Source organism: Eschrichtius robustus, chromosome 2 (assembly GCF_028021215.1).
Source record: "Eschrichtius robustus isolate mEscRob2 chromosome 2, mEscRob2.pri, whole genome shotgun sequence".
Lineage (NCBI taxonomy): Eukaryota > Metazoa > Chordata > Mammalia > Artiodactyla > Eschrichtiidae > Eschrichtius > Eschrichtius robustus.
The window spans coordinates 66,244,619-66,261,736 of NC_090825.1; the positions used below are offsets into that span (position 1 = coordinate 66,244,619).

The 17,118-nt window shown below is 38.4% G+C and overlaps 1 protein-coding gene across 1 annotated transcript in view; it reads right to left on the reverse strand.

The window, feature by feature from the left end:
- Nucleotides 1-17,118, reverse strand: part of HAPLN1 (hyaluronan and proteoglycan link protein 1) — a 70,032-nt gene that overhangs the window by 15,515 nt on the left and 37,399 nt on the right. The window contains exon 2 of the mRNA XM_068533673.1: nucleotides 15,161-15,286. Coding sequence (XP_068389774.1) covers nucleotides 15,161-15,260 — 100 coding nt within the window. The 5' untranslated portion in view covers nucleotides 15,261-15,286. The remainder of the gene's footprint in view (nucleotides 1-15,160; nucleotides 15,287-17,118) is intronic.

Here is a 17,118-nt window from a genome sequence, read left to right on the forward strand (position 1 = left end):
GAAAAACTGATCTTTGTATCACTCTGTAATTTAGATGAAATCTTTTAAACAATAGGACAAAAACAATTAGTTGCAGAAAAACAATTTAGAAATATGGTATTGGACTATTACCTATTGTTCTTAGTTCTATTAAAAGTTTAAACATTTGGTGGGGGGGCAGTTCATTGCCAAAGAAATAGAGGTAACAGAAAGAAAAAAAAAAAAAAAGGTGTTATGGGTCAAAGTTTGTCTTTTAAAAATAAATAACTTTTTGGATTGTATAAAATAACCAGTCTTGGTGTTGGTTACTTTCTCACTGGTGTGTAATGAAGGAGCCTCCAGACTTTTGGATTTCCTAGACCAATAAAATGTAAAAAGAACCCAAACAAACAAAACTGAGGAATATATTTAAGATGGCTAAACAAAGACAAAAAAATACTCCCCTCCCAAGAAAAAATTCTACCAACATCATTTGATGGTTCCTGATTTTTGCGGCATTTGTTATCACTTTGGTGGGTTGAGATGTGTAAGACTAGCACTTTGGAAGCTGTTACTTCCTTTAGGGTAGCCAACCTGCCCGATGATGATGAACAACCAGGATGGTTTTGTATCCTTATCGTTGTGCTTACCACAGTCTACTGAAAACAGTCACTCCGTCTCCCTAGTCCACGTCTTGTTATATTGTTCCTCCAGCATCAAAATAGTGCCTGGCCTGTGATAAGTGTCTGTGACTGAAATAGACTAATGCTTCCCGGAGGCTGTGCTCAGCTATGGCAGTAGACATAGACCCCTGCCCTTGCTTTATACCATATTGCTCTAAAATGCAAACACTTTATAAAAACAGATAAAGATACATATTAAAGACACAATATTTAAAAAGAATACATAATGTAGACATTTGTCTCTCATCTTACACATGACATTTGAGTAGGATACATAATTTAGGAAAAAGTTATCTTACTCATTAATCTTTAACTGTTTATCATTACAGTCAGCCCTCCATATCTGTGTGTGCCTCATTTGGGATTCAACCAATCAGAGACGGAAAATATTTGAAAACGAAATTCCAGAAAGCTCTGAAAAGCAAAACTTCAATTTGCTGCTTGCCTAAGTATTTACATAGCATTTACATTGTATTTACAGCTGTTTACATAGCAACATTTACATTGTTTTAGGTATTATAAGGGATGATCCTGTAGGTTAGGTGCAAATACTGCAACATTTTATACAGGGGACTTGAGCATCTGAGGATTCTGGTTTTGGAGTTGGGTCTTGGAACGAACCCCCAGTGGACATTGAGGGACGACTGTATTTTGTTTCCTTCCGGCTGGAGTGAATCCCATTGTTCCCGATGTTGCTCACTGGGAGCCAGAAGCTCCCATCAGTGAGTGGTCTTGATTCTGCTGTGTCTTGTCAGCTTTGCCTCAGAGACGTTTACAAGGGCCCTCCCCACTGCCCCTCCCTCTCTGCATCTAGTCTTTACTGTTCTTTCAGAGGGCTTTTCGTTTATCAGAGACAGAGCTTTAGTTTCTTGCCCAGCTGTTCCTCAATGTAAGGACTCTGAGTCTCTCCTCTGTGACTCAGCACTTCAGGAAGGGTGACCTGAAGAGGGCAGGAAGGAAGCTTTAAGGAGGATCCATGTCTGCCCTCTGCCCTCTACTACTTGACTTGGGTTTGAAATCCTGCTGTATTTATCCCTGGCCCATCTTTGCTTTCACCTGGAGTTCAAACGCTGACCTGAAGACATATAAGTATATGTGTGCTCCTTACCATTTGTGTAACTTGGAAAGAAATATGTATACTTACATAAACTATATCTGAAGGAATCCCTAGAAACCCATGAAACTAATAACCATGGTAGCCTGTGGAAAGAAAAGGTAGATGTCTGGGTCGAGAGCTCCTGGGATATTTTCACTGTGTACGCTCCCGTATTTAAAAATTTTTGAACCGTGTGCACGTATCACCTGCGCACGCACTAAGCAGAAATGGAATAAAAATATAAAAAATGGTTGACAAAAATTAACAGAAAACTTAATTGACAAAGATAAACAGAAAACTTTCCCTGAAGTGTCTCTAGAAATACACACAAGAAGCTGGTAGCCAGAATTGCAGTATATTGTTATAATTGCAAGATTATGTTTTTGTAGAAGACCTATGGCTCTGTTAATAATAATGTTGTATTTAAACAGGTCTTCAAAACGTGGAAATTTTACCTCGTTTTTTCAATTCCTTTAAGACACCACTGACAAAGGTACTGACTGTCTTCTAGTTTTGACTGTAAAGGAAAAGTCCAAAGCTGGAAATAAGGTGAGTGAAGATTGCTCTTTGCTGTAGAGTGATGACTGCTGTTTCTCACCCTCCGCGACCCTGTCTTTTGGCCTCACAGGCTACAGGAACATACTCCTCCCAACACCCCTCCGCCCTCTGCCGGGGCCTACCTGCTCTCTAAGCACTGTATAGTCATTGTGCCCTGCCAGTTCCTATCAATCTACAGCTGAACCACATTACCTAGAATTGTGTTTTCAGTTTCCTTAAAGGGCATGTGACCTGCATGATCTGATGTGCTGTGCTGCGGAGCATTCCCTTAGGTATTGACCACATCCGTCTTCCTTCCTGTGTGGTCAGACCACTCAGGATGGCTGTTCTCTTGCTTTCTGTACATCCCCTGCTCGACCAGTGCCTGCTTCACCTACTCCCTACTCTCATGACTGACCTTCCTACACAGTTGCCCCAGGCCCCAGCTAATGATTATTCTAGCTTTAGATCAGAACGTCTCCACCAGGATAGCTTCTCAAAGGGGAGGTGAGGGGTGGGCTCCTCTTCTGGTTTCCCTGGTAACTGATGAAGCAACCTGACATCAATTCCCCCTATAAATGGTAGCCTCCCCTCCCCCTGGGGAGCTAAGACTGCAGCCAGGTCCTGCCTGCCCTCTGCCACACACAGTGGGGTGTCGCTCCAGGACCTTGCTTCAGACGTGTAAGCTCCCCAATCCATTAAACTGTTGATGTCTCTGTTGCTGACTCCGGGCTCTTTCTTCAGTCCTGAAGCTGGGCAAGTACAGGGCTTGTAGGCCTGTGGGGTGCAGCCCAACACTCGCCTTAGAGCTAAATTGATCCTGTGATGGGAGACAGCCCAACACCGACATATAGTGTTGTTTCGGGTGATGTGGATCATGAATGTGTACCATGTTATTATATCTAAGTTTCATAGTAAAAAATGAGGATAAGTGCTATCACTATTTTAGAGCCTGAAGGTTTTTTCAGGGACAGTGGAAATTTTTCTCCCCAAAGGATACTTTAGACAGATCTTTGCCATATAAAAGGTGAGCTTCTTTGCTGGAAATGGGCATCAAGAGCCTCCAAGTAGTTCTAGGGGAACTACTATTGAACATAGTTCAAAAATCTGTGTTCTGAGATGTAAACCTGAAACTGGGTTACTATCTTGAAAAATATTGTCTCTTTTTAATTCCTTTTTCTTCATCTTTTTCAACCAGGAAGAAGTAACGTGTGAGGAGGGTGTTTAGCTCTGTTCTACTAAATTCTTTGTGGCTTTTGTCTTTCCACATTCGTTATTGTTTCATCTATTTTCTCAGCAGCTGTAGTTTATTGGTTAAGCATAGGGACTGTGCCTCTTACGTGGTGTCACCTAACCTTTATGTGCCCAGTTTTCTCATCAGGAAAATGGAGTTAAAGCCACCTTCCTTGCAGGGTTCTTGGGAGGGTTAAAGGAGGTGATACGCTGAGAGCTTAGCCTAGTGCCTGGCACCCTGAGTGCCCAGTAAATGTTGGCTGTTACTAACAAACATTTCCTGAGGGTCCAAAGTGTGCCAGGTATGCAAACCAGCTTCTTCTTCTTTCCTATGCTCTTTCAGAAGACAGTTCCTAGAAAGTACTGATTCCTGAAAACTCGCATCTCATCAACTGATCATGATTCTCCTAATCTAGTGGTTCTTAATAGAACAGGAGCTCATTTCAGGACCACCACCTTAAAGCCTTTTCAAAAAAAAAACCGCTGTATCTAATCCAGCTTCTTCCTGCTTCCTCCTCAGTTTCCTTGGGGGTTCCAGAAAGTCTTCGTTTGGGGGTAGAGGTGGAAAGTGTGTCCTGGTAGCTGTCCCCCCACCTTGTTCCTTGAACTGCTCTTCAGAATCACTATGGTGGCCTGAGGAAAAGTTTCTCCAAGGCTTGAGACCAAATCTTTTGTTCATAGTGATTTGATTTCTTCTGGAACATAATTATATCAGTTGAATGGAATAAAATGGGAGCCGTTTGTACCCACTGCTTCACTCAGAAGTTTCTCAGAGAAGGCTTAGATGGAGGCTGTATGGTTCCTGGTGGGTCAGGAGCAGCGCACTCAGCCTGCCTGAGTTTGAATCTCAGCTTTACCACTCAACAGCCATACGACCTGGGGCAAGCTACAGACCCTCTCTCAGCTTCAGTGAGGATAACCACCTTTATACAGTGCGGTGGTGAGGGCTAAAAGAGATGACCTAGGTAATGAAGTTTCTATTGTGCGTCACACATAGTAAGTGGTTTTAAATGTTAATATTAATTTATCAGTATTATTGCCATTGGTAAGTCCAATATAACTGGTCCCAAAACTTGAGACGGTCATACTAGCTTTGTCAACTCGGAGTTGTCTGCTCTTGCTAATAATTTTCAGAATTTAAATGTATGCATGTTATCCGAGATTTATGGGTAAAGAAATAGCATTTGGTTTCTATTATTTTAGTCTTAGAAAAGAAATAGAGTTATCACAGATACAGAGAAATTAAGGAATACATTATAAGAAAATAAAATTTGAATGTTTCACTAATATAGTAAATGACGATCTTTGAAGAATCATACTTTCCAGGACTGTAGTACAGACTTCTTTCAAAGGGTGTGGAGACACTGAAACATTAGCATGAGTCATTCTTCTTCATTAGGCTGTAACTAACCACACACTCCCTAATTATTGGAAATGTGTTTTTATGTGGTAAAGGGCTCAAATCTACTTGTCTCTGCTCAGACTATTTCCACTTTGTGGTAAAACGTAAGGTCAAGTTATCCATAATTTGCAGAAAGGACACTGTTGGTTTTATACATTGGTATGGTTAGTGCCTTCACTTACTGTGAAAGATATCAAGATAGTACTATCCAGAGTCAGTTCTGGAGGCAAAAGGGAACTGTTGATTCTTAATGAACAGTCATGAATTGATAGCCTATAATGTGTCAAGTATTAAAAGTTTAGTGCTGAAACAAAACAAAAGGTAAGTGGAACACAAAAGCCCAGGTGGGCAAGGCTGAGGGAGAATGAAGGGAGCACCATGGTCTTGAGAACACAAGGAGTGAAAGGCACCGCACCATTGCTGGGTGCACGCACTCCCTGCTAACGGGGAGCAGCTACTCGTTCCCACTGATGTTGTCCAATGGGAATGAAGGCTGAAAAGCAGCAGGTCTTTGGATTTTTCAACAGATGCTAGAAATACACTTTTTTTTTTTTTTTTTGGCTGCGCCTCGTGGCCTGTGGGATCCCACTTCCCCGACCAGGGATCAAACCCCCACCCTCACGCTCTTGGCAGTGAAAGCGCAGAGTCCTAACCACTGGACCACCAGGGAATTCCCTAGAAATGCACATTTTAATGTGACTATCTCCTATTTTTAAACACTTGCAATTAATTTAGATTTTTTAAAAAAGTTACCTGGGGAAAAAATTACCACGTATCAGTGATCAGGATTTAGACTCTGGGAAGTGAACATGTGACCTTTGTGTCCTCCTTTATCCCACCTGTTGATGCTGAGGGTTTCCAAATTTCAGACCAGGGCGATCTCCTTGTCTCTGCTTGCATTTCCTCCTTCTCCAGGTGATCTCATCTAGTCCCATGGCTATAAATATTTATGTGCTGGTGATTCCAAAACTTTCTAGCAGTGTACTTTTTCCTGAGCTCCGAGCTAGTAAATCCAGTGACCTGCTGGTCATATATTGGATGCCAGACAGATAACTTGAGTCCTCCTCTCCTGCCCAGACTTGTTCTTCTCCCAATCTTCCTCAGTTCCTTTTATGCCTCCGTCATCCATCCATTTGTTCAAGCCAAAATCTAGCAGGTGTGTTTGATATGCCCCTTTCCCTTAATCCCTACGTCTAGTCTATCAGCAAGTGCTGCCATCTCTACCTCACTGTTTTTTGTTTTTCCAGATTGGTTCATCTCCATCCATCTCCACTGCTACCATCGTGGTCCACACCACCATGATTTCTCACCTAAACTACCTCCAGACCCTCCTAAAGGTCTCCTCACTTTTACTCTTGACCCACCATAATCCAGTAGTCACCTGGTCTTTTGTACGTGTAAATCATATTACATCATCCCCTTGCTCAAAACCTTTTAGCCATTTTCAAGCACTTTTAGAATAAAATCTGAACTCTATACTCTGAACCAAATAAAAAGTACAATGGTCTCACTCATGCCTCCTCTTCCAGTCTCATCTTAAACCACACCCTCTTCACTGCCAGGCTGTAGCCCCTTTAGCTTCTTTCTGGTTTGAAAATACCATGTTTATTCCCATCTCAGAGAATTTGCACTTCCCATTCTTTCTACCTGGAATGCTCTGTCCCTGGCTTTTGATGTGACTGGCTTCTGCCCACTATTCAGAGCTCAGCCTACAGAGCCCTTCCTAATGCCCCTCTATGGGGTTCATCCTGCAGCCCCCTAGGGGCGCTCTCACAAGATTTTCCCCCTTAAAAACACTTTTATATTTATTGTTTATATGTTCATTTGTTTTTATTTATTCAATTACATATGCAAGCCAAATAAATAGTTATAAGGAAAGAGGCCAAAGCTTGGTTTTGGAGCACACTTTGATTTTAATATGTTATGGGTAGCCTATAAATAACTGTTATACATCTTTTAAAATAAGATATTTCATTTACATGGAAACATCTCTATGAAGTATTAACCATCCAGTCAGCTTTTCAGTATTTTAAGCTAATTAAGACCCTTCGTTAATGATTGTGTGATAAAAAAAAACAAGGCAAAGTGAGGACATAAAATAATCATATGTAGATTCTGGAGATTTAAAACCTTTCAGTATAATTTATGACACTTTTCAAGAGAAAATAAGAATTGCTCATAACCCACATTATTCTAGGGAAGAAAACTTTAGAATTTTCCTCTCTATTCTTGAAAAAAGCAAAAAACAGAAAAGGAAAAAACCCTTGTGTGAGTGTTCATTATTTTTTACTAGCAATATTATTGGTCACAGATAATCATAAATCCATTGTGAAAAAATGTAGCCATGTAACTAAGAAAATAAAAAGTATTTGTAATACATACCATAGTTTATAAGGAAACCTGTCTTTAACTTACATGCCTTTCACCTGTTTCATCTGCGCCTTCCCTACCATTCAGTAACTCTGAGCCAAATGGACAAACGTCATTTCCAATGCTTTCCAGGAACAAGGCAAAGCAAGGAAGCAAACAAACACCACTTCAAATAGAATCCTCTAGAAGTGGAAATCTCCTCACTTCAAGGATATGTTTTCAGTGGTGTTTCTATTTTAAATTTACGATCTCTCTTTAGAAACAAGAAATGACTCTCCCTTCTTTCCACCCCCTTCACCTAATCTGAACCCTTGACTGTAGTAAATGCTCCCTGTTCTAACTTGCTTTGTTAATTTTGTACTTGATGGACTATGATCTTTCTGTGTTTTTATCCTTAATGTCCTTGTCTTGTTTGAGTGGACAGTGTGTGGAAAAGGTAGGTAGAATTCTTGTTTAACTTAATATTCTTTAGTACCTTTTACAGCATAATCCTTGAGTATGTAAAAACATACTACTCAGAGCTTATACATGTGGTAATTAGTTACCAAGTAAGCACTCAAGTCAAGCAACCAACGTGTTTAATTAAAACAAGATTAAAATGGCTCCAATTTGTACTGACTACTTGATGATCATTTTTGAGAACACATGTATTTAGTGCTGCTACTACATTGTAGCCACACAAAATAACACAAAATGTTTTTGAAGTGATTTGTATAGAACTTTTAGATTTCTTATGCTTTCAGTGTCTTCATTTTGAAATAAAAATACTTCTGTAACAGAGATCCCCTCCCACCCCCTGGATATTTTCACTTTGATACCTCTTAATTAAATATTTTAACTTAGCACTTTGGTAGATTTTTGTACTCCAAAATACATTCCTAAAAGAGTAGTTTCCATTTTCCATTTAAAATAAAGAGCCAAAGCAATAAAGAAATCTAACTATTCTTTCTTGGTAGCTGGGAAAGTCAGAGAAATATAGCATGTTGAAATTACTTTAACATTAAGCCATTCAGCTATAGGTCAGTGCTTTAGCTGAGTCAACACTGGTTCCAGCAAAGCTGCAACCAAAGAAAAAGGCTTTCTCTATTTAATGGATTTTTCTGGGGGGAAAAAAAAAGCTTTGGGAAAGTTTCCAGTCATTGGCTTCCTGCATAATTTGCCAATTTCAGCACTCAGGATGGAACAGAGAAAGCAATGGCTGTTAGTGTGAATTTGTTGCTACCTGAAAATATTATTAAATATAGGTTTTTATACCTGGAAATATTCTAAAATTCATTGTTTTAATAGATGTATTATAGAATAACATAGAATTCAGCATTTTAGGCTACTCAACAACAAGTTTAGAAATATTCTTAAGGTGTATTTTATGGGTTTAAAAAGTGAGTATGAATACAAAATTCTAAATAGTAGGATATTTTTGTTCGGTAACTGTTCTTTTCTTCATATTTCTACCTCTATATAACACTTATTTTATTGTTTCTTGTCATCTTTGTCGCCCCGATAATATTGTCATTAAGCTCATTGAGGAGATGGTTTGTTCTTCCATAGAGAATAACTCAGTATTTTGCACAAAGAAGGCCAATGTTTAGCAAATGCCCGAATGAGTAGATTATTTCAAAAGGACACACAAATGCAAAGAAGACTGGGCAATGGGCTAGCAAATACAAAGTTGCATTTCATTCTTTGCTTTTTCTATTTATAACCGTTGTGTATGTGTGTATAAATGTATAAACTATATGTGTGTGTGTGTGTGTATCTAGTGTACCAACTATACAGTTGAGGAAAATTATTGCCATGCTTGACTTATACCTATAATTTAGAGAAACTGCTTTATTGAATGGCAGTTATCACAGTTAGTAGTTCTATATTCATAGTAATGTCTGCCTTTCACTAGACCATAAGCTTGATGAAGACAAAGACCGTGAGTTTTGGTCATCATTCTATTCCCAAGGCCTATTAAGGTGCTTACTGTAGATGACACATTTGTGCCCCCCCCCCCAAAATTCATATGTTGAAACCTGATTCCCAGTGTGATGATATTTGGAGGTGCGGCCTTTGGAGGTGATTAGGTTATGAGGGTGGAGCCCTCATGAATGGAATTAGTGCCCTTATATAAGGGACCCAGGAACGGTCCCTTGTCCCCTTCTGCCATGTGAGGACACAGAGAAAAGATGGCCATCTCTGAACTAGGAAGCCAGCTCTCACCAGACACCAAATGTGCCAGCACCATGATCTGGGACTTCCCAGCCTCCAGAACTGTGAGAAATCAATTTCTATTGTTGATAAGCCACCCAGTCTATGGTATTCTGTTATAGCAGGCCGAATAAGTGTATATATGTATGCGTGCAGTATTTTTACATATGTATGTATATGCCTATATACATTTTCCTTCTTCTCTTTTGGTTTTATTTATTGTATTTATATGGTGATATTCTTATTCTGATCAAATGACAAGGCTGTGTTTAAAGCAGTAGGTTCTTATTAGCATATTTGGTTTCACATCCTATAGTAAATTAAGAAGAGATTTTAGAATTAGGATGTTGCTAATTTTTATAATTTCATGATGAAATTCTCTAATATTTTATAGCTCATAATTTCTAGATAGTATTATTAACAGTGTATGCATTTAGCCAAATGCAATTTGGAAAATATAGTTGATATTCATGGAGTTTGCATTTTTGTAGCTGCAGATAGTGTACTCTGCCTCGAAAAGAAAAAAATAAATTATAATTTAACTTTTAATAACAGACTCATGGAGTCTGAGTCCAAACAAGTTTTAAGTGGAAGAGAGAATGCTTATCTAGCCCTCCTATTAAACTTTGGCTCTGTAGATGGTTTATGATCATCCATTATTAAATTCACTTCGCTCCTTTTGATCCTCTCTGCACCACCAGATCCCAACTCTGCAGATATTACATAAGGAACACGATAGCATTGCAGTGACCAAATGTAAATCAAATACTCTTCAAAGCTTCGTGCACACATTAGGAGGATTGCTGCATCCTGCCTCTGGTGGATTCTCCTGGATTGTAAGACGCTACGTGCAGTGTGGGAGCAATAAAAAATGACCAAACAAAAACTGCTATCGAAACTCAGAATCCTCTTCCTTATCTGCTGCCTCTCATCGTACAAACCGTAAAGTTTCCTGAGATTTGGAAAGACTGACTAGGACTTGATTAGGAAAAGTTCCTAGATTTTGGTCCTGAATTTATTTAACAAATGTATTGATTACCTATACTGTGTGCCCAGTATTAGTTTAGGTGACTGGGATACATCAGACAAAGATCCCTGCCCTCGTGGAGCTGATATATGTTCTTGTGGCAGAGATGGACACAAACAATTGCATAAAAATAAGTAAAGTAGATATCCAGGACTACAGAGAAAAGGAAAAGAAGATCAGAGATAGATCGGGATGCCACAGGAGGGGAAGAGCACAGTAGTCAGGGTGCATTCATTAAGAAGGTGAAAAATGATCCCAGATTTGAAGAAGGGGGTTAGCCAAGAGAAACTGGTCCTCATCAGCCATGCAACCTGGGCCAAGCAACATTTAAGTGCTGGGTCTTGATTTCCTCATTTATACAATGGCGTATTGATCTCAATGATCTATATTAAAGTCCTTTTAAGTTCTTAAATTCTGTAAACTATGATTTACTTTATGCCAACATTACAGAATGAAAGCAGTGATCTATTAATGTACATTAGGCCCACACAATGTGTCATGTGTTGCTAAATGCCATGGATGCCACAGGATTTGAGAAGTGCTCATTATGATAGTGGTAATTTAGAAGTGTCTCATTGCACTCATTCATGTATTCAGCACATATATTAAGCACCTACTATGTGCCAGGCACTACTGTATAGGTGGAGTGTTACAAAGCTGACAGTCTGATGCTAAGCTAGGATGGAAGAGTGGTTTGGGGCACAAGAAGGGGGAACCAACCACACTGAGTGGAGAGTGTCTACTTCTGTGAGGGATTCTAGATCTACATTATTTTTGCCACCCACAGAGATGAACTTCTGACAACTCTTTCTTTAAAAAAATCTAATTGCTTTATCTTTTGAGAAAAGTGACCATAAGTTTTACTTATTATAAAGAAGGGAACTGTTTTCATCTCTAAGATTTCCTCTTATTATTCTTTTAAAAAGTTTAATGTAGCTTATTTGTGTTCACCTAATAAGTATATTAAGGGGAATATTACTTAAGTTTGGAAAGCTTCATTTTCTACACAGAAAGTAAAAGTGATCAGATAGTGTTTAATACTATTGGAGAAATTTAAAACTGGAATTAAGGAGGGCAAAGAAGGCAACTTATAAAATGTTTACTTCATTATAACTAAGGTAATGATATGGTTCTGCTAGCAAATGAATTTGAAAAGCATGACCTTTTCCCACCAGTATTTGTGCTCCTTTTTCTATTTAAAAATCAGTTTTCCATGACAGTGAAGAAATAATCAACTATCATCTACTGGAGCTTATTGTGTTCTGGGTACTAAGCACTTTTCCATATATTATATAATTTAATTCTCACAAAGCTTTATAGAATAACAGTGATTATACCCAATTCTATAGATGAGATAACTGAGACTTGAAGAGATTAAGTAAACTGCCCAAGGTCTAAAGCCAGTAACTGGCATTAGGGGAAAAACTCCTGAACTTGTCATCAGAAGACCTGCACTTGGAATGCCAGAGGCAGGAAACACGGGATCGCTGACATGGATAAGATCGGGCGGTTACGTATTCAGTATAACTATAATTGTTTTGCAGCTATTTTGGTTAATAGGCAAGTGGTCATAAAATTTCTCTGCTGTCCATATAAGTGTCTTCATAAAAGTTGTATTTTAAAAAAAGTATATTCATCGTCTCTGAACTTCTACTGATAATTGAAAGTCGGCAAAGAGTTTTTTTAGACCAGATCCAAATATTTTAAAACTTGTGCTTTTGTGTGATTTAGTACTCCATATAAAATTCTTCCTAATGAACTCAAGTTTCAAAGGATTGAGAAGTTGTTTGACTAGGCACATCATGAAATGAGGAGTATAATCCATTAGTTGAGATTGTTATAGAGACAATGTCAACAGCAGTTATCTCTTCCTGTAGAAGTATTTGAGGAAATCACTATCCCCCACACTGTGAACAGTATATGATACAGAAGCTGATATCTTGATTGCAAATTTTTAGCAGACTCCATGGACAAGTGTAGTTTCCTTTCTTGTATAACCAAGTTGATTCAATAAAAAAATTAAAGGAAGTGAATTAGTACAAGTGCAATTTTATCTAAAGCTTTTCAATAGAAACACTTTGCGCAGGAATCTATACTTGCCATTTTTTCCCCTGGTATTCTGACATTTTTTTTTTTTTAAACCAGATTAAAAATTTTTTTTTGCCTGTATCTCTATAGAATCTCCCACAACTAGATAAGGAGGAAGCCTTCAGAAAAAATAATTAGGTACTTCTTATGCATAAGAGTTAAGAACATATTAACAAAGTGTTCAGCATCTTTATCAAGGCAGCCAAGGAGAATTTGAGGATTATGTGCATTATTCCGCTGGTATTATTTAAGCCTGGGAAACTTGAGGTACAAAAATAAAAAATTAATTAAAAATGAGAGATAGGAAAGGTGTTTTTGTAGTAACACGAATTTTGAATAATTTTCTGTCACTGAGAGAAGCTCATACTGCTTATCAGTACAATTTGGGAATTTGAGATTCAGATTACTAATTTAATCATTTGATTGCAAAATTCTTATAAAATTTTATGAAGGTTTCAGCTCCCTTAAATTCCTTCTGGGCCATGTTTTTGTTTTGTTTTTGGAGGGCTGTGTTTGATAAATAAAAGTTTTAAATATGAGAAAATAATCCAGTATTTCAAGTAAGTAATGCAGGTTATCTGCTTTAATGATTATCTGCTGTGCTGTGGGTTTATTTTTGTGTTATAAAAGGCGACTGAAATTATGGCAGGCCATTTGGAAGTGTTTTCTCTGAAGGGCTGAGAACATGAAAGTTCAATCTGAATGCTATAATAAGGTAAAAAGAAAACTTTTTGTTGGATAAAAACTGAGAACAGGTATTTAGAGCAATTTTAAAAAAAATTTCAACTATGGACATAGCATCATAATATTGACCCAAATCACATTTCAGTGTTAATTTCCACAAGCAAAATGTAGGCCTTGTAGTTTTTGTTTTTTTGTTTTTTGGTTTTTTTTGTAGTTTTATTACTTGAAAGCTCAGAGCAACTTTCTAAGAACATGAATTTACAATTAAAATGAAGTGGACTAGCAAGTCATTTTTTTAAAAATTGGATAGTGTAGGCAAATAATCTGGATAATTCTGATACCTTGTGTCAGCAATTCCTTTACACTAAATTTCAACAGAGTATATGGGAATGGAAAGACTGGAGCAACAGAAGTTTTCCTTGCTGAGAAAACTTGAGTCTGACTTACAGGCTTCCTTCAGGAGTAACTTTTAAAATGTTAATATAGTTTTAAAATAATATTTTTATACTCTGCATGAAATTTAGACTAAATGATTTATACATCGATAACAGGTATCTAGTCCAGTAATGGCTTGAAACCATTGCTAAAGTTTATCCTCCCTCGGATTTAAAACTGCTGTTTTTAACAATTACCAGGTATTACTGTCTGGCTGAATTGACTTCTGTGACTTGATGTTAAAAGGATGTTCTCCCTCATCAGAAATCTCTATGTGTAAATATCTTAAGTCTCTGGGAAACAGCTTTGATTCTACTATATACAGTAAAGGAAACAGCTGAGTCAGCAGCTTGCATAGTAAAACTTATGATTATGTAATTCCTTTTTATGGTCCAACAGTGAAAATCGTAAAGCTGTTAGAAACAAAGAGAACTGAAAGAGAAATGCCTAAAATAGCTAGACATTGTCGAATTCAGAATTCTATCTGGGTAGTTGTAATACATGCAGGAAAATACTTCCAGCCAGACCTACACTATCATTTGACCTTCACAAGTCATACTTTTCAACAGTGGATGCAGTTTTCTGAGACTACACTTTTGACCTTGAAGCTATAACTTGATGTTTTGTGTCTCTTAGCGAACTTATAATGCCTCTGGTCCCCAAACTGAGTTCATCTAAAATTCATACAATCATATGTTTAAACTGTTAAATCCTGTCATTCTTATTTTAATTCTTCAGCATACAAGGGCAGAGAGAGAAGCTCCAGCTCCTTTAGAATTATATTTTTCTTATTGCATTGAAATGCAACATTGAAAGCTAAGTCTTATGGAAAGCTAAGTCTCTTAGCTTTCTTAATGCAGGGTGTCCCTCATCTGAAGCTGGGGCTGAGGAAATAGCTGCATTGTACTGCAGCCTCAAATCCTGCTACGGCTCCCAGGCTTAGGATTCAGCTGAGCTGAAAAGAAATATGCAGGGCAATACATTGGTCTATGGGAACTAAAGCTTTACTGAAGGAAATTTTGATAGGGTAAGTTACTTTTTCCTGAACCTTAGCTTGTCTGACTTTCATTTTCACGTCGTTTTTCTTAATGATGATTCTAACAAAATTACCTTACATCTCAAGTTTTCCTTCCTATTTCTCCCCCCCTTTTGCCTTGCCTCTAAATAAACTTTCTACCCTCCATTCTACTTAGAAGATAGCAACTGAAAAGCCTTGAACAATTGCATCAGCTCACTGCAGTTGGACATTCTTAAGCCAATCCACTTTAATTGTCCCAGATTCTTAACTCTACTGTAATGCAATAGCATTCAGTAGCCAGGGAGCGTGTTCACCAGTTCGCTGAAAGGAAAAGTCAATGCAGCAGAACTAAAATTAAGAAACACTAGCCAAGCATCTCAACTCTAAGTAACTTGAAATGAATTCGACTTTCATAAGAGAAGCTGTGTTTTCTTACCTTGGATGTGAATAACTCTGTCATGATCTACAGTATAGTTGTCTGAATGATGATCGGCCCAGCAGGTTGAAATCAGCACCAGAAGAAGTAGACTCTTCATCTTTGTAGCCCAAAGAATCTTCTTCACTGTGAGAGCATCACATACAAAGAGGCTTGTGAGATTTGGAACCCTGTGGAGTGTTGCACTGCACAACTTATTACTGCCTTATCATCAGAGAATGGGTCTGTACAAATATTTAACCCGATGTGCTCAGAAAGTTACTGTAGCTGTCTTTGGGAGCTGAAGACTGCAGCTTTGAACAATTCCAATTTCTCTTACGTAGCCAGAGTCCAAACAGTGTTTAACTCTATCTTTGCAGAATTGTAAATCTTGAAATTTATTTAGAACGGTATAGTTTCGATGTAGAGAGTTACAGCAAGTTACAAAAAGACGTGGCAAGGATATAAACAGGCTTTTCAAAAATATTTAAACCTCTGAATTTGAAGTATAAGTTAATAAAACAGTTTGATATAGCTACATATGAATATTTATCATCAGGTTTAATTCAGAACTGAATCCATTCATTTTACATATGGCTTCCTAAGCAGGTTAGATTTGCTTGTTCTAAATAGAAAAGAGGACAAACGAAAACATGCCTGATTAAACAGAAGCAGCACATTTGTTACAGACTCACCATCTTAAACACTGCTTGGATCTATGGTGAATAGTTGAAAATTATAGACAAACTAGGTTAGAGTTGTGCATGCTACCACTGCAGTCATCCTGATTGATTTTTAATTCATTTCTACCTAAAATGCTGACGCATCAACTTGGAGTGCCAGGTAGGGTCTCTGCAGTCAGCAGAGCCACGGCTGCAGGGACCGTCCCTGCCAGCCTCGCAGGGCAATTAGGCAAATAAAGAGCTGAAATAGACCGCCAGGCGCAGCTCTAGTCCTGAGTGAAAGAGGCTGAGCCATCGCCTGGCTGTCCTTTATTGCAAGACCGATTTGACAAAAAGGGACACAATCCCCCCAAAACTTTGTCATTCTAAGGACCAAAAAGTGATTCCAAATAATACAAACCGGACGACCTTCGCAGTATTTGCCAGGCAAGATTTTCAGTGTAGCTCCTCTTTTAATGTGGAAGCTGAGGCAGACATTAACAAGAGCTTTCTTTTTCTCTCATGCACACAGCAGCCTTAACAATACTTGGCTATTTTTAAGACTGAAATTGCACAGTAATGACTTCTCACACTAGTTTGTTTTTTTCCAGGAAAGCCTGACTCCCTGGAATACTTATTAAAGAGCTCTGAGTCTGTTCCTGGAGGTCCTTGCAGGCCAACCTCTTCTCCAGAGCCTAATGCACTACTCACAGACGTCCCCCAAGTCTCTTGGGACAGCAGTACCTCTCTGCCTTCTCCCCTCTAAAAATCGGCATCGTTGTGGTGCTTATGGATTCAGTCTCTTATGTTTGCTTTAAGCCTTTTCTTTTTCTTCATTATGTCGCAGAAAGAAGATGGTGGATGAGCAAATTGAGAAACTTACTTTCCCAGGAAACTAAAACTGCCACCTGCAAAATTCTGTCCGATTTACTGATCTTGTTTTCAGGAGTTCACTTGCTTGCTCCTCTGAGGTTTCTTGGGAAATGATTATTTTTTTGAAGCAACTGACTTTTGTCCATAGGAATACTGTTAACAAATATTACCTGTTTCCAGCCCCGAACTACGCTTTGGGTGAACAGATATAATAGAGGTGACCTTTTGGAATTTGGAATATGATTGACACAGTTATAGACAGACACATAAGACAGTGGGCCAACGGGTATACGAGGTGTCCTGTGCTCTTTGCTCACCACGGGAATCAGAGGAGAGGGGGAAATGTGGAAGAGAGGGTGTGAGAAAAACATACAATTTTGACTGTTAAAGGAGACATTCTAAGAAGGGTCAAGATGAGCAGAGGCAGAGAATTTGCTAGATTAT